The following is a 17,141-nucleotide window of genomic DNA, read 5'->3' as shown; positions in this document are numbered from 1 at the left end:
ATGAAACATTACTATATAACTCTCTAAATGAGATTTCTATTGCTGTGGTAACCAATTTCCCTAGTACTGGCTTCAACCCTATTTATGCTCTTACATTTTGGTAATTCATTATAAGCCTACAATGGGTGTCAATAAGCTAACATCAAGATGTCTGCTAGGCTGGGTTCCTTCTGGATCCTCCAGGAAAAGAATTCAGTTGCTTTGATTTTCCTATTTATAGGACCCGGCTACAGGCCTTGACTCATGGACCCGCTACATCTTCTCAGCCTGCAAAACATGTTTAAATCTCTCCCTAACTCCAGGTCTTTTTTGGTCTGTTTTGTCCATTCGTTCCACACTGGCAGGAGCACTGTGATAGCATTTAAGGCAAACCTTCTTAAAATCAAGGTAGCCAGAGGCAGGAAACACTATAGCAAGAGAGGCAAGAATATTTTAAAAAGTCAAGAAAGCAAAGGAAGTCAGAAAATAAACCCATTTTGGATGAAATGAGCAATTCAAGCAGGAAAGAGAAAAACATCAAGACTAGAAGAGGGGGCTGGAGCTTTGTTAAAGTTCTTGAATGTAAAATGAAAAAGGTATTTAATAATTGTGCAAAGTACAACAAAGGAAATTAGTTAAAAAAGACTGCTAATGAAATGAAAAAGGCCCAGTGAAAAGCTCCTGAAAACACTCGCGTTAAAATAGAAGCAAAAAAGGAAACAAGTATTTTCATTTACATAATAACAGTAGCTTCAGAAGTAGACACTATATTAATTGTATAGTAATCCTACTTCTATGGCCCATATTAAAAAAAAAAATCAGAAAAAGAAATTGGGCAAGGTTCATCAAACAGGGAAGCTCTGACCTAAGTGGAACAAATCTCTACTTGTATGTAAACTAAATTTCCTTTACTCCATTTTAAGGAATATCGTATTATTCATCTTTAATCCAATGAAATAGTAACAATAATAGTGCATGAAACACATTATACCTCAAATACTGTTTTAAGCACCTTATGATGACATAGGTACTGTTATTATCACCTTTTTACAGAGTAGAAAACTGGGGCAATGTGACAGACTCTCCTCCTTTATCCCCTCCCTTCTATATCATACTGGTTCTGTTTCTCTGGAAAACCCTGACTGATACAAGAATGGAGAAGTTACTCACTCAAAGTCACACAAGTATTAAGTCAAAGTGGCAGAATCAGTATTCAAACCACACAGTCTGGTTCTCAAATCAGAATTTTCATCTCTGTGCTACATTGTCTCTCATAATAAATTTTTTTTTAATTCATTTCACCAAAGCAGAGGCAACTTTATATTTCAATGTTGCTAGCCTTTCTCCAATAAACAAACACTAATTCAGAAGGATATTAACTTTTTTGGTCTCAACCTTCAAGAAATTAGTTAACAGAATTGTTAAGATGATCATTACATATAAAGGAATATATGGAAAATAAATGCCTACCATGTTTATATATATTTGCACAGCTAATTTTTAAACCAGTGAGATCTTTGGGATAACTATTATGTGTATCTGTCATATCTGAAACTTAATTATTTTAAAAGGCACCTCATGTATTACATTAAACTTTACAAAATTGGAAAGTATCTTAGATTCTTAGATAGAACTGGATCTAATTCTCTCACCTTACAGAGAGCGTTATCAATGATAATGTGAGGACTAAAACCCAAAAAAACCCCACAAAATCTTCTGCCTTCCTTATCTTTACTATTTCATAAATATATATACTGCCTTCTACTTACATCTTGACTTAATGCCATGAAACTCCTCTGTAATTCTTTTGCAAACTCCAAGTTATTTGTGACTTCCTGGTACTTAGATACTGCATCCTGAAATAACAAGACAGATCCCAACTTTACTGGAAACATTAAGAACCACAAAGTTAATTTTCTTATTAAAAACAGTAAGCATAAAATCTGTAACCAAAAAAAAAAAGTAACATCTTTACCAGCTGATCCTGATTAAGCCTCTCCCCTTTGTTCATTCGTTCCTGGTAATCATCAAGCTTGCCCTATATTAAAAGAAAAAAAGAATTACAATCTATATATTCCACATCAGTTTAACCATACTAAAATAAAATAGACTCAATCCTCAAATCCTGCCCTAAGTATAGTTTTTAGTTAATTTCAGTTTAAGTTGGTTTATAAAGTACCTAGTTTAACTAATAGCTAGCTAAAAAACTTACTTAAATACTCTAGTCACTGCTGATATCAAATATTGTATTGTAAGTCAATGAAGTAACATTGTTTATTCTTAAGGTTTCTAAAAAAAGACATGCATCAGATGGCTCAGGTACATGGTTCCTACACATGGGTGAGGGCCACAATTTGATTAAAATCCTTATACACAAGTGAGCATATAAAACTTTTCATAGAGTGTTACATTTCCATCCTTCCATCCCTCGGACAGAGAATTCATTTGAATAATATAAAGAGTGTGCATGTCCTCAATAAACCCACGTGCATACAGTATTTGATGTAGCTCATCCATTTCTCTTGAACAACATGAGATACCTCAAGCTATCATGTTGCCTAGGGACAGTACACTGGTCAACAGGTTTATTTTGTTATTTTCTCACAAATGGGAGTTACATGTACAATAGCAGGGATTTTCCCAGGATACCATTACTAGACAAGACCCCAAATAAAAGACATTCAGGTTCCACAACAGTCAGGAACTCAGTTATTATTTTTAGGATCAGAGGAAAGGGAATTAAGTAGAAATTTAAATGAAGAGGGTAAAATTTTTAAATAACCACCATAAATTATAAACATATATAGTTCCTTATCCTTAGCAATAATTAACCAAGAAACAAAATACAAAGTAAGCTTCTGATAAAGTGCATTTAGAGGCACAGAAACAAGTTTAAATGCAATGCTAGAAACTTGTTTTAAGTCAAATGATCCATTTTCTTTGTACCAAAAATATCAACTTGCACAACCATTTTACCCTAAATTAAAAAGTCTATCACAATTCCTTAGTTATACTGGAGATAGATAAAACCAAGATAATCATTAAAACATTAAGGGCTGATAAATTTTATCCTTAGGTGAACTATTTCACACAATAAATACCCAGCTAAACAAGTACAAAATTCAAGTTTACTGGTTGAAAAATCAGGTTTTTTACAGTGATCTGGCAGGCCTACCCCCAGGTACAAAAGATACGCTCAATGAACTCTGTGAATGAACAAAGACAATTCAATCACTTTTTAAAAAAGGCAGTCTACTTTTCTTTAAACAAGACTTGCTTTTAATTATGATTTAGAATAAAATAGTATTATAGGCAGAATTCCTATTTAGAAATATATAGATAATAGAAGATATGCAAATCAGAAAGAGGGCCTGAAATTTAGTGCTCATACAGTTAAAATTCTGAACTAGCTACTAGACAAAAGAAAAACGCCTGGCATTTATTTGGCATTTGTATCATGTTATATATTTTTCAAGGAAATTGCTAAATTTAGAATACACAGTGAGTGTACTATATATTCTTCACAGGGGAAGAGTTCTATACACCTAGCTTAACTTTACCATTTAGTGTCTTAAGAATTTAAAACATTCATTCTAATCAAAATGTCAAATGGAATTTCTAAAAAGTGCTTATATGTATTTAAATAAATACAGAAAGATTTATTTAAATGTTAAGAATGGTACCTGAATGGTAGACTTACAGGTGGAACTTTTTTTCTTTTGCTTTGTTTTATACATTTAGATATTCTGCAATGAATATATATAGTATGTATAATAAAAAATTAAGATTTGATGTTAACATATAAAAGATGTTAAGACTGACATACTTCACATTGTTAGAGTCAGGACTTTCACCTATAATAATCCTTGAGTATGACTCTACAGTAGGACAAGCTATGCTATAGTACGAAAGCTCCAATTTTCTACACAATAGCAAATTTAGTATTCCTCCAACCCAGAGATCTATGGCAGATTTCATTTTCCAAAGATGGCTATAATATCTGCAGTCCCACATACTGTTTTACAATGAGACCTTGGCACTCCCCCACAAAGTCTAATTCCCCTGTCATCTTATTGTGTGGGCTTCAACCAAGAGAGTACGTGGAAGTGATCCTATATGATATTTGAAGCTGAGTCAAAGCAACACATCTTCTGCCCCATTATCTGGTCACTAAAATCCCTGGTGTTTGGAGCCCCAAGCCATCACACAAGAACTCCAATATCCCTGAGGTCACCATGCTATGAGGAAGAAAACAATGAAGAAAAGGTATTATATAAGAATTCTGGTCAGCAATCCTAATGTTAGAATCATACTAGCCCAGGCATCAGACATGTGAGTGAACAAGTCTTAAGTCTTCACAGCTGAAATCCCAGGCATGGTGGAGCAGACATCAACCTGGTGTGTCCTGTCTGAATCCCTGACAGGCAGTTCTGTGTGCATAATAAAATAAGTTTTAGAGTAATCTGTCAAACAGCAGTAACTGGAACATGGTTTAAATGGAAATGAAAAAAAAAGTGAAAGCAGCCACTCAACTACTATGTGAAATTCAGTTTCAGTCATGTCTTCATCAAATACCATCACTAAAAGTATGCAAAACGACCTCTGTGCAGCTGAATAAAAAATCTATTTTATTAAAACTCATAGACCTATTTATTTTGACTTTATATTACTGTAAATATTTTGAATCTTTCAATCCATAATAATTTAAAAGCCATCATTTTTAAAGGAAGAAGGACTACTACTAACACAAGAACTGACAGTTTACTGTGAGGGAAGAAATGTGTAAAAAAAGTCATGCTTTAACAGAAAAATCTCAAGGATCTTTATCAGAGGATTTTCAAAACGCAAACAAACCCTAGTTCCTTACACATGGTGAGTTGAACTCACACATCTACAGCGAACCAATAAAAAAATATAGTTAATCAAATGAACGGAAACTACAGGTCTTCCATTAAACATTTTTCTAACAGTAATAAAACAAAACTTTCATTATTGTTTTACATTTGTTGTTTGATAAGCTGTTAATACTTTCCGTATTACTTTATAAATACCCTATACCCTATCCTTGCCCAAGCTTCAGGAAAGCAAGATCCTGGATCTGGTCAAAGTTCGTAATAAATAGCCCTCACCTGAGGAAACATCAAAACTTAACTAAAAAGACTGCAGAATGACAGTTTTAAAATTGTTCTACATTAAAGGACACTAGTTTTTTCTTTTTTAGTAAAATACAGGATCTCATGGCTGCTTAGGTGCACAGAACTTTGCCAACATGGAAAACAAACTGAAGGGACCTCTGTTCACTACTGTAAGTAATCATGCTCCACTGAAGAGACCCTATGTTGATCTAGGTCAGTGAATCTCAAAGCGTGGTTCCCAAACCAGCAATATCAGCAATGCCCAGGAACTTGTTAGAAAAGCAAATTCTCATGCACCACCCCAGACCTACTGAACCAGAAACACTGGGGGTAGAGCCCAGCAATCTGTGTTTTTTCAAGCCCTGTGGGTGATTCTGATGCTTGCTTAAGTTTGAAAAGCACTCACCTAGATTAAATACATTGTGATTCCCTTTTAACAGTGAGTCCAATAGAATGTAGAATTAAGACATTATTCTGAATCAACCATATGATACAAACTGTGATCCTAGAAATCAGGATATGACCTCATTTGAAAATAGGTTACTTAAAGATCCAGCTTTAAACAACTCAGAAAATTTGTTCAATGGCGGTTTTCCAGACCAGCTTATAAATCTAGGTAACCTAATAATTATTTGCGTAAGGAAGATCCATTTATGATTTGAACACTGAAGGGTTACCATCTTCCATTCATAAGTAGTACTTTCATTGGATCTCGAATTGAGAACCAAAGCTTCAGAAGTTTACTTTATGATTAAACTCAACAATAAATGCCAAATTTTGTATTAGAAACAGAAAGCCTGTTAGTACAATTATCTAGTCTAATTTTCTACTTTTCAAAATGAAATCCCAGCTCACTTTGAAGCTTTCAGAGATAAGGAAAAGGATGTGGTCTCTGCACTGGTCCCAAAACTTCAATTTACCTAATCTTTGAAAAACTAGACTGCTCAGACAAATGACACAATCTTGACTGGTTTCAATCCCATTGTCACATTCTATTCAAATGGCTTAAATTAAGTCCAAGTAGAAAAACTATCCATTTGGGTTTAAAATTTGCAGTATGAACCAAATCAATACGTAAACAAGGACTTGCTTGTCACACTGACTAATCCAACATTAACTGCAATAAAAACATAGGGGCAAAAGCAAGGAGTAAAGGGCTCTAGACAAATGTAGCTTTTCGTCTTCCCTAAGCTAGAACACAGTTGACTACCAAAGTAGGGGTAAAGCCAAATCAATCAACTAATCACACTACCCACATAAAATGAGTATTAATTTATTTCTGAAGAAAAAAGCCATTTCCTAGAATAAAAAGACACCTTCATCAGAGAGATAAAAGATATTCCTGTAAAAACCCTTATTCCCTGGTCCATGGCTGTAACTTTAAAAAGGCTCAATGAATAAACGCAGCTGCCCCTAGTTAGGAAAATGAAAAAGTAAATGTTATCAGTTTGAGCATCACCTACTTTGAATTATATTCTTAAAAAGCCTAAAGTTTGTGCATTTGAAAAATAAATGATTATTGATAATCTTAATGGGTGTCTTTTGGATTGTTAGTTGCTTTAACCAAGTACTTATTAAGAAGAGCCATACAACCAACTGTATGACTTACACACACTGTTGGGAATCCCAATGTAAAAACATGTGAACTGTAATTCACTTAAAATAGAGAAAAATTAAAGTATATTTCAGATATTTCTCTGTTTGGATAACAGTATTAGGGGAAATGCAATGAAATTTCTAATAATTTACAATAGTTCAAAGACCAATAGTTATTTATATTCTTCCTAAGACTACTCACAAATCTTGCTTAAATTACCTAAAGTAAGTGTGTTCTACTTGCCATTTGAACTCTGCTCACCTAAAAAAAAATAAATACAAAGAAAAGAAAATCCTTCAGGAAAAATTCCATTTCAGTAGAAAACACTGCAAGTAAATAACTCTGTACAAAAAAGAATTTTATCCCCCATGTATTAATAATCCATTTTAGCTGTGTTTTGTTGGTGAAGCAACAAATAATTCTATGTAATGATTTAGTCAAACCATCAAATATTTACTTAGCATATACCATGTACATGGCCCACTGTGATGTTCTTAATAGTCTCTAGGTTCTTACATACTTAGAAAAATACCTAAGAACATAAGAACACAGGCAATGTAAAAATGTCAAGGCAATAGGTAGTACAGAAGTGAAGAAAATAGACTACTTTAGTCAAGTATAGTCAAGACAGCACACCTTCCCCCTTTCCTCAGGAAATAGGAATTCTCAACTCTGCTGAAAAGTCTCTTTTATCTATATTTCTATACCCATATTCTTATACCCAACAAAACATCCCAGTCATCCAACAAAAGCACTAGTGTAGCTAGTGGGAGAAAGAAAGAAATGAGAAGCCAAACAATTTACAATTCCAACTCTGGCTGAATTTCTCTTGTGTACTCCTTCTCATTCTTTTCTACTGCATACATACCTTTCATTTCCCCCATAAAAAGGGACAAATTACTAAAAAAAAAAAAAAAATTCAGAAGCTTGGAATACCAGAATTAAGGTGTAAAAACTGACACACCTCCTACTTCTCTCTACTGGTAATGCTTATCCCGAATTTTCTGGTCTGCAATATAACAAGCTTAAGCAGAGACTAGCAAATGTGTTTTGGGGGCTTAACTTAAGCACAAAGAGAAACTTCAGAGTTTCAACTTCAGAAGTTCAGTTCACTACAACAATATGATGTCCCAGTAATAATACCTGATATGCTGGGGCTTTACCTGTACTGCTATTCTCAGGGCCCCATTACCTGGCCAGTCTACAAGCACAAATTTAACAAGACATTTATAAAGGCCCAACAATGAAGAAATGAATAGCTTTTTTCTTTTGCCTTCAGCTATTTAAAACAGAAGAATTCTAATTAAAACTAAAGGATGTGAAGTAAGAAGCTTTACTTGGTTCTACAGAATCAGCTTAAATACAGAAAATTACACTTATGTTGCAGACTATTACAAATTCTAATTACCCCCATATAACATTATAAGAGACCTTAGAATTCACCCATTCCAACCTGTGCCATTTTACATTAGCATTTCAATTTCCCCTTATGTAGAATGAATTGGACTGAACTCTGGCTTTCAGGTCTTAAAAAAATCTGAAATTCTATAATAGTATGGTAATAAAATTAAGACCATGTTGTTTTAAGTTTAATCTTTTGCAAGTATTTATTATTTTTTTTAAAGATAAAACAACTAGAACAAATAGTTCTAAAATTCATATGGAACCACGAAGACCCAAAATAATCAAAGCAACACTGAGAAGGAAGAATAAAGCTGGGGGAATTACACCCCCCATATTCAAACTCCACTACAAAGCCACAGTAATCAAGACAATTTGATACTGGCACAAGAACAGACCCATAGATCACTGGAATAGAATAGAGAGCCCAGATATAAACCCACACATATATGGCCAATTAGTATACGATAAAGGAGCCATGGATATACAATGGGGAAATGACAGCCTCTTCAACAGATGGTGCTGGCAAAACTTGACAGCTTCATGTAAGAGAATGAGATTGGATTACTGCCTAACTCCATACACAAAAGTAAATTCAAAATGGATAAAAGACCTGAATGTAAGTCATGAAACCATAAAACTCATAGAAGAAAACATAGGCAAAAATCTCTTGAAAATATGAGCAACTTTTTCTGAACACATCTCCTCTGACAAGGGAAACAAAAGCAAAAATGAACAAATGGGACTACAACAAACTAAAAACCTTCTGTACAGCAATGGACACCATCAGTAGAACCAAAAAGCACCCGACAGTATGGGAGAATACATTCGTAAATTACATATCCAACAAGAGGTTAACATCCAAAATATATGAAGAACTCAAACACCTCAACACCCAAAAAGCAAACAACCCGATTAAAAAATGGGCAGAGGATCTCAACAGACACTTCTCCAAAGAAATTAAGATGGCCAACGGGCACATGAAAGATGCTCCACAATACTAATCATCTGGGAAATGCAAACTAAAACCACTGTGAGATATCACCTCACACCAGTTAGTATGGCCAACATTCAAAAGACAAGGAACAACAAATGCTGGTGAGGATGCAAAGAAAGGGGAACCCTCCTACACGTTGGTGGGAATGTAAATTAGTTCAACCATTGTGGCAAGCAATGTGGAGGTTCCTCAAAAAACTAAAAATAGAAATACAATCTGACCCAAGGAATTCCACTCCTAGGAATTTACACAAAGCAAGATCTCAGATTCAAAAAGACATAGGCACCCCTATGTTTACTGCAACACTATTTACAATAGCCAAAATATACAAGCAACCTAAGTGTCCATCAGTAGATGGATAAAGAAGATGTGGTACATATACACAATGGAATATTATTCAGCCATAAGAAGAAAACAAATCCTACCACTTACAACAACATAGATGGAGATAGAGGGTATTAGGTTCAGTAGAATAGGCCAGGCAGAGAAAGACAAGTACCAAATCATTTCGCTCGTTTTAGAGTATAACAACAAAGCAAAACTGAAGGAACAAAACAGCAGCAGACTCACAGAACCCAAGAAGGGGCTAGCAGTTACCAAAGGGAAAGAGGGTGGGGAAGGTTGGTGGGGAGGGAGGGAGAAGGGGATTACGGGGTATTATGATTAGCACCATAATATAGGAAGAGCACAGGGAAGGCAGTATAGCACAAAGATAAGTAATGACTCTATAGCATCTTACTACACTGATGCACAGGGACTGCAAGGGGGTGTGCGGGTACTTGATAATATGAGTGAATGTAGTAACCACAATGTTGCTCATGTGAAATCTTCATAAGATTGTATATCAATGATACCTTAATAAAAAAATAAACTACTAATCTTTAGCAAGTACTAAATGTAAACTATGACATTAATTACATAAATTTATGACAAATTGTATGCTCCATCTCTAAGTAACACAAAATTTATCATACAAGTATCTCCCACATGAGAATTACCCTACAGTAAAATAATGTGACAAGAGTCAAAACAATACATTCACATTGATACCTCAGATTCTATACTCATCTCAGAAAAAGGTACCTGTATTATTATGAGGGAATTCACCTATTTTCCTTTTAAAATTCAAAATTTAAGTACTTCCTTATGTTACATACAGACACAAACACAGCACACCCAGGCAGGCAGAGAGAAACAAATGAAGCATTATAAATGCTTTTTATTCTGTGACAAGGTGAATGCAAAACAAAGTAATCTTGCCCTCTGCATTGCAGAGGAATATAGTTCATGCAACCAATGGAGAAGCTAACATATCCAGATTTTAACTATCAAGAAAAACTTCAGATGTCAGCCCCCCAAAAAGATATAACTTATAAAATTGTTAATATTTTTATTTCAATACTTCAATTTTTTACAACAGCTGCATTAAAAATTCTCTAAGTAGAGGCACACTGCAATGCTCTGGAAAGAAATGTCATCCTAACAGCATCCTTTTCCAGAATAAACTGCCAAGATACAAAGAGCACAAAGACCTAGCAGTAGTGTGAAAAACAGTACATTTTGACTGTCACATATTGGCTACAAAGCTGTCAGGCTGTTTTACAAGAGAACACTGGTATATCTTTTACCTACAAAGTTACTAGTGTCTAAACCTATTTTATTTACAAACAGTATAACAATTTTAAACATCATCTATCTTTTATTCTACATCAAAACTGCGTATGAGCTCTCTCCTCAGTTAAAATTAAGACTCAGGTTCAAAGCATCATCCTGCATAGCCTATGACCCAATTCTATAGCAACGAACTAATGAAGAAAATTAGGCACTCAATAATTATTTGTACTTCATTCAGTTTAAAGATTTGTAAACAGTCTCACATTTGATTTTTATTATTATAGCTACATTTCTTCTCATTGCTAAACACTTATGTAGTCATTGTAAGCCCAAACTTCAAAAACTACAAGGCCACTTAACTGTATTATATAACAGGATCATATTTCACCAATGTTAAGTATGCATTCTCACTGAACAGATGCTTTACCCTTCCCTCTAAATGGCTCTACTTATTAGAAGACAAATAACTTCGTTTTTTAAATGAAATGCAATAAAATAATTTCAATTTTCTATGGTTTAGTGTGATACTATGTATCTGGTAGTAATATCTGTCAGGATACTTAATTTTAGAATACATAGAGAAAAGCACTTCATCCAGAAGGTTCCCATCAAGACTGAAATACCATTCACATATAAATTGCTAAGTGGACTAAAGTAAAAAGAAATTCAGTTATAAATAGTATCTTACTTTACTCCATAGATTTCTAAAAAGGTTCAAAACTGATCTGTAAAGTAAATGCTCTTTTAGATGTATTAGAAATGCTCACTCACCATTGAAGTGATTTGCTGTATGAAAGGATTTAACCATGATTCATCTAGATACAGAAAAAAAATCAATTTCAACTAGAAACCAGATGTGCTTAGAGGACAATTCAGATGCAGTGAATTTCTCAAAATGTAAAACTTGTTTTAATGACAATTAAGTCAGAACTTCAGTTTAACTATTTAACAAGTAGGTAGCTCAGTCTGTGAATTATCAAAAAAACCTCACTTAACTATGATCTGACCTTTCACTATCTAGCACCCGAAAAAGAGAAAACAGGAAAGAAGATACGAATGTGTGTGTTACTTTGTTAAATCTCCATCAATACAAGGGAATTTTTTTCAGTACTTACTAGCCTAGTCTATAATCTCAGTAATAATAATTATATTACCTTCTCTTTTATAATGGGAGTGAGAGGTAGGGCTTGGCAATACACAGCAATACAAACCTATACAAGAGTGACCTGCCATTGCTCAGGCCCTTAATGGGGCTTTATAAACTAGATTTGCTTTTTTCAGACACACTCAACCATTAGACTCTAACAGTCAGTGCCAGACTTTATATATACATCTTTGAAGAATTATTTTTCGGTCATTAAAATATAAATATTTACATTAAAATATCCACTTAAAAATATTACATCATTAATATTTTTCTTGATTTCTATCCTAGAAGAAAACTAAAATTTCCTAAAAAAAAAATTAAACCATTCAAGCACCAACCAGACTGACAGGAGTGTTCATTGTATAAGGAGGTTTTAAAAAGATACCTAAGTCTCAATTTCAGGTAGAGTAGCAAAAACTAAATAACCATGGTGACAGAAGATTCTGACCATGGGCAGCTTTTTCTATTACACAGAACATTGAATGTAGCTACTTTACAATTAAAATCCCTTTTGCTTTGATATTGATATATGTTACTTAATTTACAACAAACCACACTTTCATCAAAACAAAGGATCAGCAAAAGGTAGAAATCCAGTATTAGTGCACCTCTCGATTTCAAATAAAGTCCAAGAAATTAAAGTAAAATTTTCAGTATGGAAAATGAGATGGAGAAATGTCAAATCTAAAAATGTTTGTTTTAAACCCCCCCTAAAATGTAAAATAAACCAATAACAAGCAATTAAAATAATTAAGGCCTAAATATCACCAGTTTTCTTCAATTTAGTTTCCACAGCCCAAATTTTAGCCAAATAGTTTTACTATTTCAATATTTGAAGTAACACTATCTGTGTTTAAGCCGGGTGGCTGGCTAAATAAACATTTTTAAATGACCTCCTCAAAATTCAAAATGCTAATAAATGTATTTTATTAGAGGGAGACAAATGCAAGGTAGCAAAGTTACTTTCTTTTTAAGAGAAAGGTAAAAGTTTGCCTAATGGTCACAGATGTAATTACCCCATTTGTTTTTCCCTCTACCTCCAATCTTAAGGTTGAATTACACACTGCAGAGACCCTTTCTCTACACATACATATACAGCATCCACACGCGTGAGTACACACACACACACACACACACACACACACATCCCTCTAAATGGAGTTGGTACACTATTCTGCGGAGAAAGCATAAAACAAAGGCTGACTTGAAGATTAAGCTCACCGTGTGACCTAGAAAGGATAATTATTGGATCCAAAAGAACTGTGGGTGCGGCTCGATTTGGGGGTTGCGGGGCGGGGGGATCCAGGGAGGCCAGCCGGAGCGGCTGCCTGGTCTCTGCCCTCCCCCTCTGCTTTCGCTTTGTGCTCACAATGCAGCTCCTGTAAAGCGCTTCCCTCTATCCGCAGCCGCCGCCATATTAGACGCTCTCCATGTGCCCAAATACCTAGCGATCCCCTCTAACCCGGACCCCCCCAACAATCGTAGTCACTGCAGTCTCCCTACCACCCCACTTTAGAGTCCCCGAGTCAAAAAGCCGTCGCAGAAAATCTCCGGATTTATAGCTGAGCTTCAGGCTCAGGGGGCACCTAGACAATTGAAACAAAGGAAACGTAGGGGCGCCCATCAGATGGGGGAGGGCGGTAGCAAATCGAAGACCCACTCAAAAGGGGCCTGAGGGAGAGGCAATTTTGGTTCATGATCCTAAATCGCTAAAAGAACCAAGAGACACTTAACAGGCCTCAAATACACGGTAACGGAGCGGACAACCCCACGGATATAGGACGTAGGCCGCCCCAACACCACGAGGCAGTCGGTTGAGCCCTGAGTCCCTACACCGGGACATCTTCATTTCTCCCCGCTGACCCCCATCAAAGAAATTGGGCCTCGGTAACCGAGGCAAGGGCATCACACAGCTACGTCCCGCGACAAGATGGGCCCCCACCCTTACACATCCCAGTCCCCAAGGCCAAAATGCCTGGCTCACAGCAAGAAACTAATAAAGAGGCCTGGAGGTCAGCGCCGCGTCCAGGTCAGGTGACAAGCACCTCTCCAAGATGCCCCTTTTCTAAGCACCAAGCTCCGTTTACTGTGGAGACCGGACGTAGGGCACAGGAGGGGGGTGGAGGGGAAGTGCCAGAGACGGAAAGACTGAACGCCACAGTCAGGGTCGGAGCATCAACCCTCCCTTCCCCGCCAACTCCGGGCACCTTTTTCTTCTCCAGGTTCCGAAGTTTCTTGTCGATCACCCCAAGAATCTGCTTCATGGCCTCGGTCTGGACAGCGCCGGTGCCGGTTACGGGGTGCTGAGAAGCCGGTGCAGCTGCCCCGGCCCCTGCCGCCGCCTCACTCCCGGAGGAACCCGACGGGGGTGGCGGTCCGGACGACTTGCTGCCGCTTCCGCTGTGGCTGGTGGCCGAAGGCATCTTTAGACCGTGAATGGAGAGAAGCGGGAGGTAAAACAGGAGCGGCCAGTCAGGCGGCGGACGGGGCGAGACGCGGGACAAAACGCGTAGCGAGCGGGAGCCTGCGCGAGCGGGTGGGGGTAGGGAAGGGGCCGGCGCGCCGCGAGGGCAGAAAGGGACGGCGTGCGCGCGCGTGCGCGCGACCCGCCAGCGGGGCGTCCGGCCGGCCTCGCACCGCCCCCCGCCCCGGCCGCAGCCTCGGCCCGTCAGCCCCGGGACACCGAGGCTCGCGCCGGGGGCGGGGCCTCGCGGCACTGGCCGCCAACGGCCTGTGCAACGGTCCCCACCGGGGTGGACCGGCACCCGTCACCTTCCGAGGGTGGGAGGGAAGAGAGGTCGGGGCCAAGAGGCAGAGAAGGGTGGAGAAAGGCACTGGAAATGGCCGTGGGGGAGGGGGAGACTTGAAGGGCAAGCCCCTTGCGAAGGTCCAGCCGATCCAGAGGTAAAGGACACTCGGGGCAGCGGCCCTCTTCCCCTTCAGCGCCTTGCCCGGGGTGGCGCTCACCGTGCGCGCGCGGAGGCCGCTGGAGATCCCGAGTGGGCGACTGAGGGGGCAAGGGTAGCGGTGTGCGTTCCGGGCAGTGTCGTGTGCTCCGTGGGTACAGGCCGCTTCGCCCTATCACCGCTGCACCGAGAGCCGCTGCTAGTGAGGCGGAGGGCCGGGAGCGGGAGGGACTTAGCAGCCAGCTCCCAGAGGCGGAGGGGGCGGGAGAAGGAGCGGGCGGGGACCTTCGCGGCCTCTCGGGCTGCCCGGCGCGAACGCCTGCTGGGAAGGGCCCGCCAGGCTTCCTACCTGCGCTGTCTGTGTCCCTGCGCTAGGAAGCGGTCATTCGGCCGCAGGTCAGGACGGCCGTGGGGAGGGTACCGGAGCGGTGCCTTGAGTTTTGAGCAAAATCGATGCTAGGGTCCTTCAGGCGAAGTCATTTGACGTCCAAACAGGGACAATAGGTGTCAAGCAGCTGGATCTGGTGCTGGCGGCCGCCCAGTGAAGAACCCTTAATGTGTATGGGGGGCAGGGGGTGCAAAGGTTTCTGCATGTAAGGGGTGCGTGGGGTGGGTGGTGCAATCCCAGCTTTAGAATTCCTTCTGTAAGCAGAGCAGGCAAACTCCCACACCCCAAAAGATCTTTTGAAAGACAACTCGCCGTTCCCCGACAAAGCAATCACCCAATAACCTAGGAATTATCTGTGGAACACGTTGGAAATTGTTAAGAGAGGAGGCTTTTTAAAAGTCTTAAAACTCTGGACTCATGTTAAAAATAATCTTTAGCTACCTTAATATGACATTTATCAAATAGGCCTGAGTATTACGAATTAAGACTATTTTTTTCCATTTTTAGATTACCTAAGAAAATGTTGAATGAAATATATATTTTTCACTCCAAGAGAATGATTCCAGCCTTGTAATTAACCTAGGGGTGGGGTGGGTGTGGGTGTGGACAAAGAACAGAAAAGCCAAGTGCTGAAAGGCAATGTATTAAAAGGAATATAATCAGTGGAAAATTCAGCAACATAATGTATTATAACAGCAAATGGCCAATTTATCATTTAAATTCCATGAAAAATTTAGAAGAGGATTCTACCAAACCCCTGATCCCTGGAGAATAAAATGAGTAATACTGGCTGGCAACAGTGCACCCTGAGGGAGCCTGGAGAAACAACAGCAGCCTTCAGTCTCAAGATACTCCAGTTAGCTACAAAACCTGTTATATATTCGTTCAAATGTTTATTGAGCACCTTACTCTGTGTTAGGGACTGTGAACAAAAGTCTCTGTCCATGAAGCTTACATGCTAAGTGGAGAGAATTGAATGCATGTCAAATAGTGAAGTGGTAGGAAAAAACGGGGGTCAGGAAAAGCCTTACTGACCCTTTAGCCAAGACTGAAACAAGTGAAAAAGGCCAAGCACCTGGTATCATGGAGGAAGAATTCTTCAAAAGAGGGACCACCAAGTTCCAGGATCTGAGATGGAGTGTGCCTGGTGGGTTCAAACAACAGCAAGGAGGCCTTTGTGGCTAGAGCAAAAAGTAGGAGATGAGGTCAAAGATGGAAAAGAGGGCAGTCTTTCGATGCCAGATAAGCCGTTGTAAGGACTTTGGCTTTTGCTCAGTGAAATGGGGAGTCACTGCAATGCATAGTTTTAAGCAGAGTGACATGACCAATCTGTGTTTTAAAGCAAGCTTTTTGCTATTGTATAAAGAATTTTGAATGAATAATGTACATTAGAGGTGAGAGAGTGTGGAGCTAGAGCAGAAGCTGGGAGCCCAATTAGGAGGCTATTGAAATAATACAATCCAGTGACAAGTGGCTGGATGTTTTGTGCTTTGTGATAGTAGAACGAATAGGATTTGCTAGCCAGTTGTATGTTGGGTGTAAGAGAAGTCAAACTTGACGTAAGGTTATTCAAGATTTAAGCACCTGAACAGTGCTCAGCACTATGCTAAATACCATGCTAAGGCCAGATGCTAGAAAGGAAGATTAGAATCCTTTAGCTTCTTGTAGCCCTTGGTGTACTTCACCTGACCACTACAATCAAAATTTCAGCCCCCTCCCAAAACCTAATAAATTAATCTGCATTTTAACAAGATCCTCAGCTGATTTGCATCTATTCTAAGTTAAAAAAAATCACTGGTTTGTTTATTCCTTAGAACTTGACCAACGGTTTTAAGGTCAGACATGAAATACTGTACTAGGCAAATTCTCCCTGGACATACATACAGTCAGAAACTCTGGGGATGAAGCCCAGTAATCCATGTTTTTAAATGCCCTCCAGGTGATTCTAATACCTGTTAAAGTATGAGAAATGACATG

At 38.6% G+C, this 17,141-nt stretch overlaps 1 protein-coding gene across 1 annotated transcript in view; it reads right to left on the bottom strand.

The window, feature by feature from the left end:
- CAPRIN1 (cell cycle associated protein 1) overlaps positions 1 to 15,021 on the bottom strand; it is a 36,445-nt gene extending 21,424 nt beyond the window's left edge. Inside the window, exons 1-4 of the mRNA XM_017672935.3 lie at positions 14,838 to 15,021; positions 14,078 to 14,293; positions 1,955 to 2,017; positions 1,749 to 1,835 (exon numbers count right to left, since the gene is read on the bottom strand). Coding sequence (XP_017528424.2) covers positions 1,749 to 1,835; positions 1,955 to 2,017; positions 14,078 to 14,293 — 366 coding nt within the window. The 5' untranslated portion in view covers positions 14,838 to 15,021. The remainder of the gene's footprint in view (positions 1 to 1,748; positions 1,836 to 1,954; positions 2,018 to 14,077; positions 14,294 to 14,837) is intronic.
- Positions 15,022 to 17,141: the final 2,120 nt, after the last annotated feature.

This window comes from Manis javanica, chromosome 11 (assembly GCF_040802235.1).
Source record: "Manis javanica isolate MJ-LG chromosome 11, MJ_LKY, whole genome shotgun sequence".
Taxonomy (NCBI): Eukaryota; Metazoa; Chordata; class Mammalia; order Pholidota; family Manidae; genus Manis; species Manis javanica.
This window is presented reverse-complemented; position numbering and strand designations above follow the sequence as displayed.